The sequence below is a fragment of the Mirounga angustirostris genome, unplaced genomic scaffold (assembly GCF_029215605.1).
Source record: "Mirounga angustirostris isolate CCGP_5_RB_7025 unplaced genomic scaffold, mMirAng1.0.hap1 SCAF_17, whole genome shotgun sequence".
NCBI lineage: Eukaryota > Metazoa > Chordata > Mammalia > Carnivora > Phocidae > Mirounga > Mirounga angustirostris.
In genome coordinates this window covers 21,800,914-21,822,551 of record NW_026991725.1, presented here as the reverse complement: position 1 = coordinate 21,822,551, position 21,638 = coordinate 21,800,914, and the positions used below count along the sequence as shown (strand labels likewise).

Genomic DNA, 21,638 nt, shown 5'->3' with positions numbered 1-21,638 from the left:
TGCTCTGCATCGGCCTCCATTCACCACCCCACCCCCCACCCCCATCCCAACTCCAGTTCAGTCTGTTGGATAGTGATGTCATCTAGCTGATCCCTAGGTGGACAAAGCCAGGGGCAGGGGTCATAGAGGTTGGGAGGGTGAAAATGTATGCAGGACATACCAGTCCCTGCTCTCAGGGATGTCCTGATCTAAGGTCATCCAGAACGTAAAGTCTGGGAAGAGACCTGAGTAGACTGGATAGAATCCAAAATGGCTTCTTGGTGGACAGTGTGCTGGCCCTGGGGAGGGAGGAGGGAGGTAGAGGTGGCGGTGTGCGGGGTCCAGAAGAGGCAGAAAGCTACTTGGCTGTAGAAGTAGGTAGTCCTGGATAGTAGTGGAGGGAGGCTGGGTGCAAGGGTGGAGAGCCAAGAGCCCTCATCCAGTGGCTGGATTCAGATAAGAGCCTGCTTTTCTGCCTCAATTCCACCCCCACGCCCACCCCTAGACACCACGATGAGTAGATCAGGGGGTGAACCAGTGACCCGAGACTGGAAAGATTGAAAGGTCCTGGTATCCCCCAATGTCTGGGCACGAGCACCTGGAGTCCTAGTCTTGTGGCCATTCCTCCAAGGGCGCTTCAGTCCTGAGCCCCCATAGCCCACAGCATTGGATCAAGCCCTCTGCTTCCCAAGGTCGCCGTTCCACACAGGCCTGGGAGGATGGAGCAGGGCTGCATTCCCCATGACTTCTTTGTCCTAAATTGTGGCATAGATCCTTCTGTTAGTTGTCCTCAAAGCTATGACCTTTGGAAGACTTCACTGAAGGCTGAAAATTACTACTCAGAGAAGCCTAGTGGCAGATCCTTGATTCAGCTGCTCTGAGAGCCCAGAGACCCAGGCTGTTTTCCCAGGAGCCCCTCCTGATGTCTGCCTCGGTGTCCCCCAACCTGCCTCCCTGGCAGCGTCTGCCCTCTGCTATCCCCACCAGAGCCCACACCTCCCCGCCCCTCACTTTCTGTGCTGGGCCTGCCCTTTCCAGGGTGGATTATTAACAGTGGAAGGTCCAGTTCCTCCAGGAAAACCCCAGCCCCTACCCGGAGCTCTCAGAACCAGTAATCAGAACCCCCAGGTCCTTTTCCAAAACCTGGGTTATTCACTCAGTCAGGAATAATACCACATGTGGATTGGCAAAGCCCAGCTCAGGTTGAGCAGAGCTCAGGCCGGCTCAGTCCTGTCCTTTGCAGACACCTCCTGCTTAAGAAAAAGGTAGGATCAGGGCGCCTGGGTGGCTCAGTCGTTAAGCGTCTGCCTTCGGCTCAGGTCATGATCCCGGGGTCCTGGGATCGAGCCCCGCATCGGGCTCCCTGCTCGGCGGGAAGCCTGCTTCTCCTTCTCCCACTCCCCCTGCTTGTGTTCCTGGTCTCGCTATCTCTCTCTCTTTCTGTCGAATGGATAAAATCTTAAAAAAAAAAAAAAAGAAAAGGGTAGGATCTAGGGATCTACACATCCCTCTGGCCAGCTCCACAGGCTCAGCCCCCAGTCTTGGTGTGTGTGTGTGTGTGAGTGACAGACTGTTTATGCTTGGATGAGAACACAGTCTCTCTCTCTCTCACATACACACACATATGCACACACCCTGCAGTGTAAGTCATCATTGTCAGGACTGGTGCTATACTTTTATGAAAGAAACATAATGGCAGGGGCGTCTTGGTGGCTCAATCAGTTAAGCGGCTGCCTTTGGCTCAGGTTACGATCACGGGGTCCTGGGATCCAGTCTCCCAAGGGGCTCTCTGCTGAGTGGGGAGTCTGCTTCTCCCTCTCCCTCTGCTCCTTCCCTTGCTTGTGTTCTCTCCTGCTCTCTGTCAAATAAATAAATTTTTAAAAATCTTGAAAGATTTTATTAAAAAAAGAAAGAAAGAAATATGGCAGAGATGCAGCAGTGCCCACTTTATATAAAAAGGTCCTCAATAATGTCAAGCTTCTGGAGCTCCTTGGAACTGTAGCACCTCCAGACTGTTCCCAAAGAGGGCCTTCGCTTTTGAGTCCCTAAAAGGACCCATAAGATGATTCTCCCCCTCTGGACACAAGGCCGGATTGCACTTCCTGGGCCCTCCTGGTTGTATGAGGTCATGTGACTAATTCTGGCCAATCAGTTGTGAGCAGGAGGGACGTGGCTCAATTCTGGGCTGAGACCATTAAATGTTGGGTGAGAGTCCCCACAGTTCTGCTTTCCTGATTCAGCTGCTGTAGAAGCCTGCCTTGAGATAAAATGTCTGTCAGTCTGAGTCCCTGAGAGTCCCCCTCCCACCACCAACCTGCCTTGTACATGTAGTGGGAAATCTGGGCATGGTGGGGTGGGGAGGAGTTTAACCTCAGCATCTCTAACTTAGCTTGACCACACCATGCCACTCCCATTATCACCCTGCAGCAATCTCTGCAGGAGGAATTTTGATCCAAGCACAGAGGCCACAATATAGAAGTCCAGCAGTATGGAGAGGATCACGGGCAATCTCTACTACACCTAGCCTCAGAGTTTACAGTCTTTTCCTCATTACTTAAAATTTTTTAAAGACTTATTTAATTAATTGAGAGAGAGAGAGCGAGAGAGCAGGGAGGGGGCAGAGGGAGAGGGAGAGAATCTTCAAGCACATTCCCCACTGAGCCCGGCATGGGGCTCGATCTCACAACCCTGAGAGTCCGATGCTCAACTGACTGAGCCACCTGACCTCTTACTTAAATTTGACAATAGTAATAGCTGCTATTGATTGATTATTTACTATGTGCCAGGCATAGGGCCGGGCGTTTTACAAAGTATCCTGTATGCTCTTCTGGGCAACTTGAAGACTGCACTCACCAACATCATCAATGATTTAATTGCTAGCTGGAAGGATGTTTGGTGGTCCTCCCTGATGACTCTGTGCCATGTCTCCCTGGTGGTCCCAATTCTTTTTTCACACTCTTTTCCCTTCTATGGACCAGGTGCTGTGCCTGGTCCTGGAGATAGAGCAGTGAATTATACAGACACAGACAGCCCTGCCTTCCTGGAGCTTCAAGTTTAGTGGAGGAGCCAGATGAGTCGGCAGATGATTTCCACTCAGTGTGATAGGAGCCAAGTGGTGCTAAGATTGGGGAGGTCTAAGGAGCCCTTAGAGGGAGCCCACAACCCGGCCTGATAGGGTCAGAGACTTGAAGAATGGATAAGTGGTGAGAAGAAAGAATGATCCTGACAGAAGAGACAGCATTTGTAATGGCTTGGAGACTGGAGGCTGGTTCAAGGCAGTAGATAAGTATGGCTGGGAGTTGAGCTGGGGAATGAGGAGAAAGGAGGCTGGAGAGTTAAGCCAAAGCAGATTGCGCAAGAGCTGGAAGGGTGCCAGTAAGAAGCAGCGAGCCACTGAAAGTCTGTGAGCAAGGGAAGTAACAAGTTCAGATTTGCTTTTGAGAATGATCCCTGAGCCTGTTTCCTCATCTATATAATGGGGATAATAATAGCACCAGAGAGCCGTCTGGAGAATTAAAGGAGATAATGCATGCAAACAGTGCCTGGCACATAGGTTATTATTTATCCAGCTAAGAGTCCCTTTTCCATTGCGAAGCCTTGCGCATAGCTCCGTGTTGACTGTAATCACATTCTGTTACACAGTAATTACTTATTTACTTGGGCAGCTACCTCCCAAACTAAGAAATGAAAAGACTACCTCCTTATCCTTTCTGTGTTTCCTGTTCCCAGCACAATTCAGCACATATTGAGCACTTGGTCAGTGGGGCCCAGGATCTGAACAGTGAAAGAGCGAAAACATCAAAGGGACAAGACTGGGGGGAGGGGGAGGGGTGGGGGGGGGTGTCAGGACGTACCGCATTCCACCACAAGAGCGCGCGCTCTGTTCCTATGAAAGCGCAGGGCGGCTGGGGAGGGGCGGGCTCCCCGGCCTCCAGCGCAGATCACCTGGCAGGACCTTTCTCTAAGGCAGCCCAGTACGAAGAGGGTCGCTTTCTCAGGTCAAATGAGTAGAGAATAATTAAAGTGTTTTGAGAACTGCGCGCATAGCGCTGATGTTAAGGGCTGCCTCCGCCGCCGCCAGTCGTTAGTTAGGGTTTTGACTCTGGGTGCGGTCTTTTCCTGAGCCACTTGGATCTTTGTGGAAGTGGGTGGGGGGCACGTCTGTATGAGGGGTTAACATGGGCTTGCATCCTGATCCCGAAGTTTGCAAACTTTCCCAGTCCGAGTCACTGTCATCCGGACTGGGAACCCACCAGATCGTCCCCCTCAGGGAGCGCAAGTGGGGATCAGGCCGGGTGAAACAGGGCCCTTTGAGAGGGAAAGGATTCGTTGAGAGCTACCTGGACAGTTTCAGGGAAGGCGAGCCAAAGAGATTTGGGAGGGCGCGGGAGAGGAAGAAATGAAAAGGGAGGAGGAATGACGGACCTCTGGGGAGGCAGGGGTTAAGCCGGGCTTGGCCCCGGAGGAGGAAAGGGCGGAGCGAACGCTCGGGAGGCGGGCTCACGGCGCGGCCTCCCGAAAACAACAAGCCGCCCCGGGCCAGGACGGGGTTAAGGGGGTGGGCCCGGGGGGGGAGCCACGTGCCGGGGCGAGAGGCGATTGGCTCTGCCGGCGTTGTTTGTGAGCGGCCATTGGCGACGTCGGGGCGCCGCAACGAGCCGATTGGCCGGGGCTTGGAGGACTGCCAGGGCCGGGGCGGGGAGGAGGCGGCCCGTCCCGGTCGCTGGGCCGGGCTGGGCCGAGCTGGGCCGAGCTGGGCCGAGCTGAGCGCCAGTGCTGCCCGCTGGGGGACCGGAGCCCGAGCCCGAGCTGCGGCCGCCACCGCCACCGCCGCCATGCGCTGGGTCCGCGCGCTGCTGAAGAATGCGTCGCTGGCAGGGGCGCCCAAGTACATCGAACACTTCAGCAAGTTCTCCCCGTCCCCGCTGTCCATAAAGCAGTTTCTGGACTTTGGTACGGAGTGGGGGGTGGGGCGCGGCGGGCAGTGAGTGAGGGAGCCCTGGCCACGAAGGATTAACGCGGAGGAGAGGAGAGGCCCTGCGTGACAGGGAGGGGTTGCTGGGGTATAGGCAGGAATGGGTTAAGGCGGGGGAGGGAGGGGCAGGGACTGGTCCCGAGTGGGTTAAGGTATCCTGGGGAAGAGCTGTATACTGGGCTGTCAATGGGAAGTGGGGGCACTGAGAAGAAGGGGTCTAAATACTTTGCTGGGCTTTGTGCGAGGTCTTACAGAGTAAGGAAGAGCGAGGAGGTGATGTTAGGGCAGGAGGGGAGTAGGGTATATCCAGACAGAAAGGGTTAATGGTGGTTGTCCTAGTGACTCAATGAGTAGGAGATGGAGAGGAAATGGGGCAGGGATGCTGGTGGGGAGTAACAGGGTGGAGGTGCAAACATCTGGAAAGAGACCTGGGCTGGGCTGGGCACCCAGGGGTCAGGTGGGGACTGGGCTCTTTCAGAAAAATGTCAACAGGAGGGAAGTTCCTGGTCAGTATACCTCCACCCACTGAAGAAGCTGCCCCCCAGCCGGCCCAGTAGGCAAGGACACTTGAAGAGCAAATCTGTTTGGGCCTGGCTCCCTGTCCCCTCCCAGGCTGAGGCTTGGAGCACCGTGAGGCGGAGTCAGGAGGCTTGCAGCCTTGGCTGCCCCTAGGTTCCTGGGCCAGGATCACCCACCAGCAACGCTGGTTGGCGCATTGGGAGCAGAAGCAAGACTGTGCCGCTGTGGCCACTGGAACAGGCATTGTGTGGGCCCTGTCTGTCTACGCGGTATTTCCATGGTGCCAGCTAGGGATTAGGAGGGGGTGCCCAGGTCTCTCAGGAGTTGAAGAGACAGTGCCTGGCTCAAGTTACAGCTGCGTCACTGATGGGAGGGGGTGGGGAGGTGGCATCTAGGACACAGGGCCCCTGTTACCCAGGACTTGTCTGCCTGTCCCCCTGCCCTTTTTGAGCTGTCCTATGTAAGAAAGTCCCCTGGGCCCATTCCCAGCCACCAGTAGCTGTCTGGTCCAAACTGGACCCCAGTTATAGAAATGGACCGGGTGGGGCTCACAGTCAAGTTTGGTCCACTTGTAGTGCAGTGGGGAAAACAGATCTTCAGAAGGGTAGTCACATGGCCTAGGTGGCAGACTTGGAAGCGGAACTTAGACTAGCATCTGGCTCTTCTGACTCTAGGCCATGGCCTCAGTCTACCACTCCGTCTTCATCTTGAAGCCAGACCAAGGACCAAGATACTTGGGCTCCCATCCTTGGGCCCTGTGTGCCTCCCACGTGGGCATTAACGCAGGGTCAACTCTACAGTTGTCATCAAGACCAGCCTGGGTGAAGACAGACTGGGCCAGAAATGACGCTGGGACCCCGCAGCTGCCATGGTCCAGGCATAGCGCCCCTCAGCCAGGCCCAGACCCGGGAAGGGGTGGTTTTCCCAGGCTCCTCTGCCCACCCGATCCACCCCACCCTACCCCTTCCACCCCTCAAAGCGAGTGTCTACTAGGAGGGACAGAAAGTGAAGAAGTAAGGTAACCGAGGCCAGAGGCAGCTCCAAGTGGGCCTGGGAGTGGCCCTGTCCCCTGTGGTTGAAGGCAAGCAGGCTGGGGGTGAGGGGACGCAAGCTTGGAGAGGGTTAGGCAGGGTGGCATGGAGGTGGGAGCCCTGCAGGGGATTAGGAGAGGTGCTTTGCTCTGTGCCCCTGGTCACTTCTCTGAACCTTCAGGAAATGAAGGGTTTAATCGACCTGACCCCTGAGATGACCTCTGGCTCCAGGTGTTTGCAGCTCTGTGGGCTCACTTCTCTCTCCCTCCCTCCAGGGTCCAGCAATGCCTGTGAGAAAACGTCATTCACCTTCCTCAGGCAGGAGCTGCCCGTGCGCCTGGCCAACATCATGAAAGAGATCAACCTGCTTCCAGACCGAGTGCTGAGCACACCCTCGGTGCAGCTGGTCCAGAGCTGGTGAGACCCCTGGCCAGGCCCCTGTACCTCCCACTCCCTCGCTGCCAGATGCCCCTGGGCTCCCAGAGGCTCTGTGCTCCCAGTAGCCTTGAGGGAGGTGGGGACAGAGAGGAAGCACAGGGCTCCAAGAGGCTGGAGAGATGCCCAAGGTCAAGTGGAATGCTAGGCCAGAACAGGGACTGAGATAAAGCTCCTAGCCTCCATGCCTGTGGGGCCAGCCCTATTCTTACCACTTTTCTTTCTCCAGAAACCCAGGATCCACCTGGGGAATTATTTTCACAGGCAAAACCCAAACCATGCTAATACTGGCATTCACCACCAGCTCTGGTTCTGGAAACCCAGCACCTACCGGGTAATATTTACCTGGGGGCACCTTCTGCCTCCTCCCCGCCACTTCCCCACCACCCCGCAGTGGGAAATGCTGGTTGGCTCAGAGGTCTTGGACCTCCAAGGGCCAGGGCCCAGCGAGGGGTGACCTGGTTGGGCTGCAGGAATGCCAGACCCTGCCCTCTCCCCCTGGCCCCCTTCGCAGCTTGCACCTGTAGGGAAACAGAAACAGGAAGAAATGAATTTTCAAATGTTTTATTTTATTTTATTTTTATTTATTTATTTTTTTTAAGATTTATTTATTTATTTGAGAGAGCGAGAATGAGAGAGAGTACATGAGAGGGGGGAGGGTCAGAGGGAGAAGCAGGCTCCCTGCCAAGCAGGGAGCCCGATGCGGGACTCGATCCCGGGACTCCAGGATCATGACCTGAGCCGAAGGCAGTCGCTTAACCAACTGAGCCACCCAGGCGCCCCTTTTCAAATGTTTTAGTCCAAGCGACAGGTTGGACTGTTTTGGATGTTGGAAAACAATCAGATGCAGGGATGGCACAGTACCAACCCCCAAGAACTTTGGAGGAGCAAAGACCAAAAGTTGCAGCAGTAGCAGGGGGAAGTCCTCAGTAAAGGTCCCTCTAGAACTCTGTCCCAGGTTAAGTAACTGGATGACATGAGCCAATGGCTGGTCACATGAAGAACAAACAAGAGTTTGCTGTGTGACTGGCGTGCAGATGGTTAATCCTGGTTGATCTTTGGTGGCACCTGCGCTGGAAGGCTTTGCCAGTTTGGCTATGGTGTGGCGTGGCTGTGGTTCGCTGTTGGGTTCAGGAGCAGGGCTCCACGCCTGCTGTGAGCCCAGCGCCCTGCCGGGAGCCCAGGAGCTCGCGGGGAGCAGGAGAGTGGGTAAACTGAGAGTTATGTAGATCGTGGTGGGAGCAGCGAGCTGCCGAAGAGTTACTAAAGAACGAAAATGTTATTTAAAAAGTAATGTGGATTGGGGTTCTTTTCCTCCTCCTCGTGGAAGTATTTTCTGGAAGACACAGAAAAATAGATAGAAGAGAATGCCATCCACTACCCTCTACGCCATAACCGAACACTGGTAGGGTTTCAGAAGGTCTTAGTGGTGCCCTTCTAGCATCGTTTCTATGTGTGGATATCTGAATAGGCAGGACTTACTCTGATGTAATGAGATACGGTAAGGAAAGTGTTTTGTGCACAAGGCCAGGCTCCCAGTAAGCACACGCTGGATGTCAGTTGAAGCAGAGAGTTGTGGGGAAGTTGAGATGGACACACAGAGGAGGTGACATGTCACTGGGCCTTCCAGGGGGCTGGGAGTGAGCTTAGACCTAGAAAGAAGGGAAGGGCATTCTAAGCCTTGGGACTGCTTGTGCCAGGGCGTGGAGGCAGGCAAGGGCCCAGCCAGGGCCTCTGCGACCTCACTCTGCACCTGCAGTGCTCTCGGTGCAAGCTGCGAAGGGGGCCAGGGGGAGAGGGCAGGGTCTGGCATTCCTGCAGCCCAACCAGGTCACCCCTCGCTGGGCCCTGGCCCTTGGAGGTCCAAGACCTCTGAGCCAACCAGCATTTCCCACTGCGGGGTGGTGGGGAAGTGGCGGGGAGGAGGCAGAAGGTGCCATCTGTTTGCCCGCTTCTCCTCCAGTTCTGTCCGGCTGGCTGGCCCAGCTTCCACTCCAGCAGGCCCCTGACGCCAGGACAGGCCCTCGCAGGCCCCTCCCTGGACGCTATGTTCCTAGGAGGCCCGGGGGATGTGTGTCGGGGTGTGGGGGAGCAGGGAGCTGCTGGGCTGCCCGTGAGGCCCCCAGGCCCGCGGAGGCCGTTTCTGAAAATCAGTTACGCATGTGTGGGCTTGGCCTGGTCTTTCTTCCCTCCAAGCTTGGAAGTCATGTCCAGCAACAGCAGGACAGAGCGAAGTTAGACAAGAGAGAGCACTTCCCAGTGGTTGGTTCAGCTTAGAGGAGAACAGGCCATGGGATTTCTGGAATGTCCTGATGCACTGACTGGAGCCTGCTGAGGTTGTTCCTAGGGAATGGGCCTCATCGGCCGCAGCAAGAGAGACTGAGGTCTGAGGGGAGGAGGGATTTTCTGATGGGGACGAGGTGGCCGCCTGTGAGAGAGTGCAGACTCCCTCCAGGAGAACCCACTGGATGTAGAGGTGGTGGAGGTGGGCAGGGTTTGCACGAGCGCAGGGGGACAGCGTACCACGGAGCCTGGCAAGAGGGCCTCTACCCTCAGAGTCTGACGAGTAAGGAGCAAACGCTCCCCTTTGGGAAATGGAAAAGTCCGGTACGAATGCTGTTCGCAGTGGTGGTGATATGACGTGGTGAAGGCGAGTGGAGTTGTTACTCAGCTGCAGAGAGGGTCTAGGCCAGAGTCACTGGGGACATGTTGAGCATTCCTGGTTTTAAATAAACCTGGTAAATTGTCTCAACCAGACAGACCTGGTGCGAGGGAGCCTGTTTTGGAAGCCAGTAGGAAGCCTTGGCCTTTGATGTCTGTGTCAGCATGCTTGACTCTGAGGCTTGGCTTCACTGCTTGCTGGACACTTCCTTAGCAAAACCTCCAGGCTCCCCGAGCCTCGGCTTCCTCATCTGTAAAATGGGGATTTGTTCTGTTTCTAAGGACAAACGCCACCGTTCGGTGCCAAAGTGTGCAGAACTCTGTCAACACAAGCCGTGTCCCTGAGCTGCACCTCCAGGCCACAGATATGAGTTTGGCCAGGGTTCTCTTAGACAGTGTGGTCCTCATAGTGATGGTGCTGATGAAAGCAAATAGACCTGGAGGGCCTACCCTGCGTCAGGAACTCTTCTGGGCATGTCCACATCTTCACTTACTTAGCCTTCCCGACAGCCCTCTGCCGTAGGCCTTGTCATTACTCCCATTTCATACACGAGCAGACTGAGGTTCGGAGAGGTTAGGGCTCGTGTGTGAGATCACTCATGCAGCAGGTGGGGGAGCTAGGACTCCAGCCTAGGCTGTGTGACCGGTGGCTACATTCATGAGGGGGCAGGCAGAGTGCTCTGTTCTGGGGCAGTGACCTGGGTCAGAGATCGCCAAACTCCCTGAGCAAGTCCTCGAGACTACAGTAGGGCCCACCTTACCGGAAGGCACTTGGCTAGAGATGCTGGAGCACGGAGCCGGAGAGAAAGCCAGCCGGAGGAGGGCGTGGAGCTGGTAGGAGTGTGCTTCCAGAAAGAGGGGGAGAGTTGCAGAGTAGAATCAGATGACAGTGAGTCACTCCTGTCACTAAGGGTCTTGCAGAGGTTGTAGGGAAAGGGGCAGGGGGCAGTGGGGCCAGCACCTTCTGTCAAACCTCCCCCGCCTGCAAGGGACCTGCACCCCCACCCCGCGGGAACCACAGCCCTTGAGAAGAACCAGCACCGTGGCAGTGGCTCCCGTGGCCCGCGCTGGACCAGGCATGGAGCCGGGGCTCGAGTCCCATCCTCCCCGAACCCCTCGGCCTCTCCTCCCATAACCGGGCTTGAGACTGAGGATGTCAGAGTGGTACTGTCTTGAACCCCATTTTCGAGCCGGGGACAGGAGCAGCTCAGTGGCCTCTGTAGGGCCCAGCCGGCCACAGGGCCCAAGTCTGCCCGGCTCAGGGCCTGCACTCGGCTCCCCTCCAGAGAGCAGCTTCCAGATGCGGGACAGGTCTGCCAGCTCCCTCTCCTCAAATGGCCACTGCCTTGTTCACACTCCTCATCCGCAGTGGCTGTGGACACTAGTGCCTGGTGCACACGCACACACACGCACACACACACACACGCCGCCATGCACACGCCCCCTCCACCTCCCTCCACATTCCACCCCCTGCTTCCCGAGTCCAGGGCTCTGGGCAAGCTAGAAAGCCCCAGAAGGCAGGAGTCCTGGGTGCCTGATTTGCTGCTGAGGTCGGCAGGCCCAGGCCTTCCCTGGGGCAGCTATATTGGGCCCCCACGGCCTGCTGGGAGGGGGGAGTCAATGCCAGATCGGCCAGTGCACCGCTGTTTCGGGCCTCCTAGGTCCGAGCCCAGTCCTTTCTCTGGCGGTCAGTGCGGGGGCAGCCCAGGAGCCAGGGTCACTCCTTTCTCAGTGTCTCTCCCTGTAGGACCAGATCTTGCCTGAGGGTGCCATCTGGGTTACCAGGCCTCGGCGGGCTTCAGCCAGGCCCAGGGTCCTCTGGGAAGATCCTTCCCATCTTGTCCTCTCCCTCCCGAGAGCCCACGCGGACCCACTCCCCAGCAGGAGTGGCCCCGCAAGGGAGGCGGGCAGGGGGCCTCAGGCTGGCGGCCCTCTGCACGCCCGTGCTGTGGGGGGACTGCCCATTGTCTGTCCGTCCTGGCACCCTTTACTTCACTGGCCATGTGACCAGGCCCCACTTCTGTTCTCTAGGGTGCGGCAGGCAGCCTCGGAGGGATGAGGCCAGTAGCTAGGGCACTGGGCCTACACCTGCGCTGGGACGCTGTCCCTGCCCCTTCACCTCCTGGCCCAGCGGGCAGGGCCTCCTAGCTCCCACCCCCTCCCTCCCTGCTTGCTTCCCCACCCCATCTTAGGAAGGGGTTCTGGGCCCCACTCTCCAGCTGGTTTCCTCCCCTTCCTCTCTCTACCTACCCCAGCCTTGCACACTTGCAGGTTTTCTCCCCAAATCCCCTCCCAGAGTCATGAGCATGAAGCTTTATCCTGGGCATGGGGGAGGGGGGCAGGGATTTGGGGGCACACAGCCTGTGAGAGAGAAGCCCAGCTCAGCACGGTGACCGCCTCATCTGTAGAATGGGGGAGCGGGAGCACCCACCTCACAGGGTATCACGGAGGCGAAAATAGGGGGGCAGGCAAGCACAGAGCCGAGCCCTGTCTGAAGCTGGCGGCAGCCATCATGTCACTGCTGGGACCAGGGTGGATGGTGAGCAGTTGGCCATGTGGTGTGGACTGGGAGTCAGACAGACATGGGTTCGAATCCCAGCGCGGCCCCTGACCGTGGGGCCTGGGCCGTATCACCTGCTTTCCCTGGGCTGGTTTCTACAGCAAGGGGAAGTACGGCATGCTCCTCAAGGCTGCTGGGGGACGGGAGACCCCGGGTAGACTCGGCAACAGGCAGGCTCTGGCCCCCGTCACTCCGTCACTCTGTAGCAGAGTCAGCCCGCCTGTTACTACTCTCCAGGGAGCTTGAGGCCCGGCCTTTGGAGTGCCTCTCTGTCTGCTGGGGCTGCAGGCATGGGGGGGACGGGGGGAGGCTGGTCTCTTCTGCTGGGTGAGGAGGACATGCGGGGAGCACCAGGGCTGGAAAGTCCCCATTCCTGCCAGCCCTAGCGTGGCGGCTGTCCAGAGCATGATTAAAACGGGACTCAGAGCCTACGCCCAGTACGACCAGCAGGAGGGTGTCGGTGCCGCGTGGGGCTCAGAGGATGCACTCCGCTGTGGCTGATGTGTAAACCACGTTCGGAGCAAGGGCGCACATCTGGAGTGCTCACTGCGTGCTGGGCACGGAGCTTAGTATGACCTTTGACCTTCACTGAAAGGCAGTGATAGCGTTAGGAAACCCTCCACTTTCCTGATGAGGAAACTCAGGCCCAGAGAGGCTCCACGACTTACCCAGGCCGCACAGCCCTGAGTGGAAAAGCCAGGATGGGGACTCAGCAGAGCCAGCGCCCCAGCCAGCGCCCCCACCCTCTCCTCTAGTCTCTGAAGCGAGAGAGGGAAGAGCAGTGGGGGGGAGGTGAAGGGGGAAGGGTATTCTGGGCAGAGAGCCGTCAGGGACGCGGAGGTGGGCATTCTGAGCAGACCCGGCGCTGCCGGGTGGCAAGAGTGCGGAGGACTGAGTCTTCACTACCCTGCCTCCCGGCCTGATGACTGCTTCGGGCCTCAGTTGAGGAGCCTGTGAAATGGGGCTAATGCCTGCCCTTCTTACCTGTCAAGGTCAAAGCACTGTGTCCATAGGAATGCATCTTCTGTGGAGGCGCCTTTTCTAGCGAGACCGTTAGGCCGCAGAGCCCTCTGTCCCAGGGCTCTTGGCAGCCCCTCCTTCCTGCTCGCTACGAGTGTTTCTACCAGAGAGAGGCTCGGCTCTGTGGCCTTCCCCAGGAGAACAACCCGTGGGCTGGACGTGGTAGCAGGAAGCAGTGGGGGTCGTGGCTTGCAGGGCAGGGGGACAGTGGCTCCAGGTGGGCACGCTCTGCTGCCACAGGTGAGCCTGACTCCCTCGCACAGGCTGGCCCCCTGCGGCCCCGAGTTCGGGGCTTCCCAGCACTCCCCTGGCTCCCCAGCTCTCCGAGGTCCTGGGGAAATCGGCCTCCCAACCGGGCCTGCAGATGGGGGGCAGCAGTGGGCCACGCACTCCTGCTGGGCCTTCGGAGTGGAGTGAGCTGTCCTGGCTCTCCGCGGGCTCCGGCCCCACGCACGGTCACAGCTGGCCTGCCTGCCCCGCTCCTGTGTCCTGCCCACCCACCATTTAAAATCCACTTCCCTGGGCGCCTGGGTGGCTCAGTTGGTTAAGCAACTGCCTTCGGCTCAGGTCATGATCCCGGAGTCCCGGGATCGAGTCCCGCATCGGGCTCCCTGCTCAGCGGGGAGCCTGCTTCTCCCTCTGACCCTCCCCCCTCTCGTGTGCTTGCTCTCTCTCATTCTCTCTCTCTCAAATAAATAAATAAAATCTTTAAAAAAAAAAAAGAATCCACTTCCCTGGGCAGAGCGCACGGCCCCTGGTCAGGGGCGCAGAGTGTTCGGCTATAATCCCCGCTGAGCCCCTACTCTGTGACGTGCCCTGGGCCAGTCACCCTGCCAGCCGCGCCCCGTGGGTGGCAACGTTAACCCTGGTGGCAGCACAGACGTTAGGACCGGTTTCCGTGAGGGCGCTCGGGGAGGTTAAGCGACTGGCCCCAGCCTTCTCTCTTGGTGAAGACCCCAGGGATGGGACGATCCCCAGTGCCTTCCAAAGACTGCTATTCTTAGATTCCACAGCCAGGGTGCTATGAGGGGGACCAGCAAATGAGAGATGTTCTTGCATAACTTACTGTGTTGTCAGGGAGACTCGCATACAGATGAAAGGAATTGAGAAAAAGTGTGGTGTAGCCTGTCAAGCAGGGCAGCGCTGTGTGGGTAGGGGTGAGGCCGGTGTGGGGGCAGCTCTGCGTGCCACTGCCCACGGTAGGGGCGGGGCAGGTGTGGGGGCAGCTGAGTCAGTTGGGAAGGGGGCCAGGCCTGGCCTGGAGCTGAGGTGATGTCCCCCCCTCCACTGCACACAGGTATGTCCAAAGTCTCCTGGACATCATGGAGTTCCTGGACAAGGACCCCGAGGACCATCGTACCCTAAGCCAGTGAGTGAGGGGCCCCAGTGGGGGGCAGGAGGGCAGGTGCAGGTGAGGGGCACTGGGTCACAGCCCTGAGGCAGAAATGGCCAGGAGGATGGAAGAAATGATCCCTGTCCTCAAGGATATCTAGTCTCAGGGGGAATTGGCCCCTGGTCTCCGTGTCCTTGAGTCTGATTGGGGGGATCCAAGCTCCTGCCCCTGAGGAGTGCCCCCGGCTGTCGGGCAGGCGGTGGAAGATGCAGGGTGGGCTTGGGAAGCGGTGGGGAGGGCGCTGTGGGTCTGTCAGGTTGGGAAGGGTCCTGTGAGTGAAGACGCGTGGAGAAGAGGTCAGAAGCAGGGGAGAGTCTGAGGGTGCCCCAGGGTTGGGACCGGGTGAGGGCCAACAGCCGCCGTGCCCTGCAGGTTCACTGACGCCCTGGTCACCATCCGGAACCGCCACAACGACGTGGTGCCCACCATGGCCCAGGGCGTGCTTGAGTACAAGGACACCTACGGCGACGACCCGGTCTCCAACCAGAACATCCAGTACTTTCTGGACCGCTTCTACCTCAGCCGCATCTCCATCCGCATGCTCATCAACCAGCACAGTGAGCGGGGCTGGGGGGCTCAGGCCCGAGAGCGCCTCCCTGGCTCCCCAGTGGGGGCAGAAGGCAGCAGCATGCAAGTGCCTTGTGAACGCGGACACAAGGCAGAATGGCGTCGCCTCCTTCAAAAGCGTTCAGTGTGGATTCGTCACAAGTCTGTTATATTCAGAAATTGTTTGTTGTTTCGCGTTCCTTAGTCCCGGAGTATTCACTGTGACTGTTGAGAAATTATAACCAGTCGAAAATTAAATGAGTTCCTCGTGCTCAGATGAGTTCAGGTGCAGGACAGTAAAACGATTTCTAAACGCTGTAGCGAAAGGAAGAAATGTCCTGTGGGCTGTGTGGTGGACTAGGCCCGCGGAGAGGAGTACTTCAGGTCTGCAGACAGGCCAGACATGGCCCGAGCCGGGGACGGAGGGGCCCAGGGAATGGGAGGACGGTGGTGGATGTAGGGGTGGAGTTGGAGAGTCCTGGGAGCAGGAGGGGGGCCCCCCCAACGGCGCCCTGCCTTCTCGCCCGCAGCCCTGATTTTTGACGGCAGTGCCAACCCAGCCCACCCCAAACACATCGGCAGCATCGACCCCCATTGCAATGTCTCCGACGTGGTGAAGGGTAAGTCGTCCCCAGCATGGAGGAGCCCCAGAGACCCCCTCCCAGCTGCCTGGCCTGAGGATGTGTCGTACCCCGCCCCCCCCCCCCCCGTGGGTGGGGGGCCTCGTCTGCTTGGGCTTAATGTTGGCGATGCCCCGTGCTGGTGCCAAGCAAGAGGAGTGCCTGCTGGGTGGGCCGCCCCGTTCCCTGAGCGGCCCCTCTGTTCTCTCAGATGCCTACGATATGGCCAAGCTCCTCTGTGACAAGTATTACATGGCCTCGCCTGACTTGGAGATCCAGGAGATCAATAGTGAGTGAGCAAGTGTGTGTGTGTGTGTGTGTGTGTGCGCACGCGTGCGTGCGCGTGTCTGTCTGTCTAAGGGCTCTGGAGAGGAAGGTGAGATCGGGAGTCAGGAAAGGAACCGGAAAAAAAAGAAAAAGGAAAAAAAATGGATGGGACAGAAGCAGAGCTATTATTGACTACTTATTAGCAGTATTATTACTGATTTATTTGCTAAGGATTTATTAAGCAGTGAACATGCCAAGGAAGGTGCCTGTTCTCAGGGAGGTTACATTCTTCATGCTGGGGAGGCTGGGGAAGGGGGCTGTTAGCCAGTGAGCAAATAATCAATAAGCTAATTTCATTTTTTAAAAAATATTTATTTATTTGACAGAGATAGCAAGAGAGGGAACACAAGCAGGGGGAGTGGGAGAGGAGCGGGGAGGGAGCCCGATGCGGGGCTCGATCCCGGGACCCTGGGATCATGACCTGAGCCGAAGGCAGACACTTAACGACTGAGCCACCCAGGCGCCCCCAACAAGCTAGTTTCAGATGGTGACAAGTGACAGGGAGGAAACAAGATGAGGTCACGTGGCAGTGATGGGGAGGAGCAGTGTATTTACTAGGGTATCAGCTTGGCTGCCTTTTCAGAACCCAGATAACAGTGGCTTAATTAAAAGAGGGGTTTCCCTCTTTCTAGGCCCTGGGGTGGAACAGCAAAGCCGGCTCCCCACCCTCATGTCTCAGTTCCAGCTGGAGAAGGGGAAGAGGATGGAGGAGGCAGGACCCAGGGGTTGGACAGTCACTCCCCTAAGTCACCTGCCAGGTCTAGCTGCCAGGGAGGCCGGGAATTCAGTCTATATAGCTGGGCAGCCAGCAGCCTGTTAGAACTTTAGGGGAGGGGATATCTGTGACAAGAGGAGGGGAAGAATGGACACAAGAGGATGGCTGCGGGGGTCCTACTTTGGGTGGGGCGGGTGGTCAGGCACCAGCAGGACCAGTGAGGGGGCTGGGAGATGGGCAGGGAGGGGTTGGAGACAGAGGCCAAGGCATGCAGGGCCCGTGGGCCACAGACAGGAGCTGGGATGTTGTGTGCAGCAGGGAAGCCCACTGAAGGGTTCGAAGCAATGGTGATGCCAGCTTCTGACGTTCATTCTAAAGATATGTAGAGGGTGGAGGGGGCAGGCGAGACCTCGGGAAGGCCACTTAGGAGGTCACTGCAGGAATCCAGGGGAGGGGAAGGCAGCAGAGATGGAAAGAGGGGGTAGATTTGATAAATATCTTGGAGGTAGAGAGATCAGGCCCTGCTGATGAACCAGGGGCATAGGGGAAAGGAGGATCAGAGATCTGGAAGTTTCTCTACCCTTCCTCTCCCCCACCTGCTCCTCAGCCACCCCCTGCCTGTGCGCCAGAAACCTGTGGAAGTCACGCTGCCCACATCTGAAAGGCCCAGTTCAAGTCCAGGTCCTCCGAAAAGCCTTCCTGGACTTCCCAGAAAAAATGTTTAGGCACCCAGCTTCCTGGGGCATACCTCTGTAATGACTGAATGACTTAGAGGTATGGGGCACCCGGGTGGCTCAGCTGGTTGGGTGCCTGTCTTCGGCTTGGGTCATGGTCCCAGGGTCCTGGGATCGAGCCCCGCATCAGGCTCCCTGCTCAGCGGGGGATCTGCTTCTCCCTCTCCCCCTGCTTGTGCTCTCTCTCTCTCTGTGTCAAATAAATAAAATCTTTAATAAATAAATAAATTAATTAATTAGTTAATTAATTTCTTGGAGGCAGAGATAGAAGGACAGAGACAGGCCACGTTACTTCAGTATCCCTAGGGTCAAGCGCAGGGCCTGGCACGTAGCTCTGGGTGCAGCATTCAATGTAAAAGTCCGTTGTGCCTTTGTCTAGACTTGAATTTCCAAGAGGGTAGGGCCAAATTTTGTTCATCTTTATGCCCCACTGCCCAGTACAGGGCCTGAGATTCCTTCATTCACGAATCCATTGCACATTTATCGAGCTCCCACTGCATACAAAGCTGTGTGCCAGGCACCAGGAGAAGACAGGCAGTCCCTCACGCCAAGCTCTCCAGGCTAGAGCGATCCTTGAGAGGCAGAGTGCTGGTATCAGAATCATGGCGCAGCACCCCTTCCCTCTCCCCACTGGATTAAAAAGCTCTCCAGGGGTTCTGGGGTCCAGGCAAATGCTAGTAGGCTGAATATAGGCCGGATAGATACTTTCTGAATGGTTGAAGGGGCTAGATAAACAGTGGATAAATGGAAGGCTGGATCTGGACTCTATGAATGAATTGGTAGATGGGAAGAAGGATGGATGTTTGAACAGATGTGCAGTTGAGGGACAGTCGGATGGCTGGATGGGTAGATAGAGGAATTAGTGGATGTTGATATAGTGGTTGTTGGATGGACGGGTGAACGGGTGAATGGATGGACATGTGTATAGTGATGGATATTGTATGGACACATGGTTGAATGGACACCGAATGAATGAATAGCTGGATGAATAAATGCCAGATGAATGGCCTGGCAGATGGTTGGAGGATAAATGGGTGGTTGAGTGCTGGGTGCTAGGTGCTGAGTCAATGAATGCTGAATGGTGACCTCTTGACAATTTCCTGATCCTTGGTCTTGACTTCCCCAGCAGCATCCAACTCCAAACAGCCAATTCACATGGTCTATGTCCCCTCCCACCTCTACCACATGCTTTTTGAACTCTTCAAGGTAAGGAGGTGGGGGGTGATGGTCCTCTGCGGCGTTGGGGGTGGTTAGGGCTAGGCCACTCTTACTCATCTCTTCCGCCTGTCCCTCCACAGAATGCCATGCGTGCAACCGTGGAAAGCCACGAGTCCAGCCTTGTCCTCCCACCTATCAAGGTCATGGTGGCCTTGGGTGAGGAAGATCTGTCCATCAAAGTATGTGACGCTTGATTTGGGGGCCAGAGAGCAGTGGTGTGGGGACTTCCCTCCTGCCAGGAGATGGGCTCAGAGAAGACCCTGGGGATGGGGACGACCAAGAGCTCAGGGGTGTCAGGGGGCAGGGGGCATGAGCCCTGAAGCCATGTCTGTCTCCCCCAGATGAGTGACCGAGGTGGGGGAGTTCCCCTGAGGAAGATCGAGCGACTCTTTAGCTACATGTACTCCACAGCGCCCACTCCCCAGCCCGGCACTGGAGGGACCCCGCTGGTGAGATGGTCTCCCTCCTGTGCCCCCCACCTCCTAAAGGATGCCTTTTTCACCTCTTCTCATCAAACTGTCCCTCTCCCCATCTTTCACCTCACCTCCCATGGTCTTCGCTCTTGTGTGGCTGTATGCGGTGTCAGTCACCTCTCCCAGTCCCGGCCCCCCTGCTCCTCACCCCCCCCCCCCCCCCCGAGCCTGCAGCCGCTGCCCTCCCGCCTGAGCTGCGGGTGTCTCTCTGTCCCCTTTCCTCAATTCTCCCTCTCCCTCTCACGCCCCACGAAGTTCGCTCATCAGCACCTCTCTGTCATGCCCAGCAGAGCAGGGGGGCTGGGTTTGGGAACTTGAGACCCAGGAGCCCCGTGACCTATCCACACCCGCTTGTCCAGACCCGCCGGCTCCTAGGGCTGAGCTCTTCTGCCAGCCCCGCTGACTACCACCCACAGCTGGGACTGCTCCGCCTTTCTGGCCCCACCGGACTGACTGCCCTCACCCCCGGGGGATTCTGGGAAGCTCCTGGCCCGACCCCAACTCAGTGCATTGGTCCCTTTGCTCCAGGAGGCCCAGCACCAGCCTCCTGGTCACACTCCCTTCCTGCCCCCTTGTAGGCTGGCTTCGGGTACGGGCTCCCCATCTCCCGCCTCTATGCCAAGTACTTCCAGGGAGACCTGCAGCTCTTCTCCATGGAGGGCTTTGGGACCGACGCTGTCATCTATCTCAAGGTGAGGGTCCTGGCGCAGGGCCCAGCTTGCGGGGTGTGCGGGCCGGTCAGCCTGCTGGTAGGTTTCGTCTCCACCCCTCCACTCCTTTCCTCATTCCAGACTGGGAATCAGAGCAAAGCTACAGTTCCGCAACCTGCAGACATTCCCAGCTCGGCAGGCAATTTAAGGAAGTCCCTGGTCCGTGATTAAGACCCCTGTTCTGGGGACCTTTGACTTCTTACACATAGAAGGAAGGGGGGTACCACAGAGAACTTGTCATTCAGCCCAGGGCCAGACTGAGGCCCAGAATTTGTGACCTTCTTCAAGGTCACAGCCCACCTTCCCTCTACCTCCCTGACCCTTTGAGTGAGTAGCCTTCTGGAATGGGCAGGGGCAAGGCACAGAAGGGACAGGTCCTTTCATGGGTCTTTCTGGGCCGGGGTTCGTTGTCTCAGCCAGTGTCTGGCACCTAGCTGGGCCGACTCAGACACAGGGTGGGACGTGGGGGCCGTGGCCCAACACCACCACAACCCACCCTGGGAAAAGGGTGCCTGAGCGAGAAGTGGGTGAGGCACGGGGAAGTGGGACAGGCTGACCCCGGTGCTCTCCAGGCCCTGTCCACGGACTCGGTGGAGCGCCTGCCCGTCTACAACAAGTCAGCCTGGCGCCACTACCAGACCATCCACGAGGCTGGCGACTGGTGTGTGCCCAGCACGGAGCCGAAGAACACGTCCACGTACCGTGTCAGCTAAGGGCCGCCGGACTCCCCTGCACCGGAGAGGAGAGACTGCTGTCTCCGGGACTGGCCACCACGGTGGCCCTCCTCATCCCCGCCAGGTGGGGGGTGGCTCTCCCCTGACGACCAGCTTCTGTCTCCATGGAAATCACCACGGTGACCAGTCTGTGGTCTAAGTGCCAATCTCCGTCTCCGCGGAGACCCCTCGGTGGTCTCCCTGCTGTTCAGTCTCGGTGGGCGATGCCTAAGGATGGGGGGATGTCTCTATCGTGACGGGGGGGGGGGGGAGTCCCCAGAGCCATGTTTCCATGGCAGTCCTCCTTCTGAGACCAGAGCTGCCACTTTTCTGCCAGGGGTCCAGGGTCCCCCTCACTGCCCTCCACAGCCCTGGCCTTCCAAGTGGACACCCTGCTTGCCTTATCCCCCGGCCCGTGCAGGCACCCCGGCCCTGGCCCCGGGTCAGCGTTAGCAAGGGGCTGCGTGTCCCTGTGTAGAGAAGGGGGTTGCACCCTCCCTGGTTGGGGACCTGGTCCTGCAGCCTCTCCCTCCACCCTAAGCTGGAAGGTCAAGGTTAGGAGGGGGCAGTTCTCACCCAGGGCTCACCCTTAATGTGAAGGAACCTGGGAGGACCCGGAGATCGGCTGCCCAGCCAAGCTGCTCAGAGCCCCTCAGGCGTCTCCCAAGCCCTTCGCCAGCATGTCCTCACATGCACACGGCCACCTGCCCGCCCCACCCCCACACGGTCCCGCCTGAGCTCCAGACCCCCACTCCCCCTGTGCCTGGACACGCACGTGCTTGGGGTGGCTTTCTCCCTAGAAGGCTCTATGTACATAGCTAGTTTTATAGCCCCGAAAGCCCCCACCCTTCCCCTCAGCACACAGGGGTTAAAGTTGTGTGCTCCCCCCAGTGGCTGGGACGATGGCCGTGACATCCACAATAAAGAGGAGACTGAATGAGCCCGTGGCCTGGCTGCTTTCCCGGGGTGGAGGGGGCGGGGGGGTGGGGGGGGAATGTGCACGCACAGA

At 57.8% G+C, this 21,638-nt stretch overlaps 1 protein-coding gene across 2 annotated transcripts; it reads left to right on the top strand.

The window, feature by feature from the left end:
* The first annotated feature begins 4,664 nt into the window (after window positions 1–4,664).
* Window positions 4,665–21,570, top strand: PDK2 (pyruvate dehydrogenase kinase 2). Of its 2 annotated transcripts, none has more exons than XM_045889109.3 (11): window positions 4,665–4,932; window positions 6,780–6,921; window positions 14,478–14,549; window positions 14,946–15,130; window positions 15,650–15,739; window positions 15,951–16,028; window positions 18,642–18,721; window positions 18,814–18,912; window positions 19,075–19,182; window positions 19,785–19,898; window positions 20,489–21,570. In XM_045889109.3, exons 1-11 carry the CDS (start codon window positions 4,815–4,817, stop codon window positions 20,627–20,629), a joined length of 1,227 nt encoding a protein of 408 aa, XP_045745065.1. In that variant the 5' UTR covers window positions 4,665–4,814; the 3' UTR covers window positions 20,630–21,570. The 2 variants fall into 2 exon arrangements, with proteins under 2 accessions (XP_045745065.1, XP_045745066.1); XM_045889110.3 differs by having other exon boundaries at window positions 4,666–4,932; window positions 18,645–18,721.
* The last annotated feature ends 68 nt before the right edge of the window (window positions 21,571–21,638 follow it).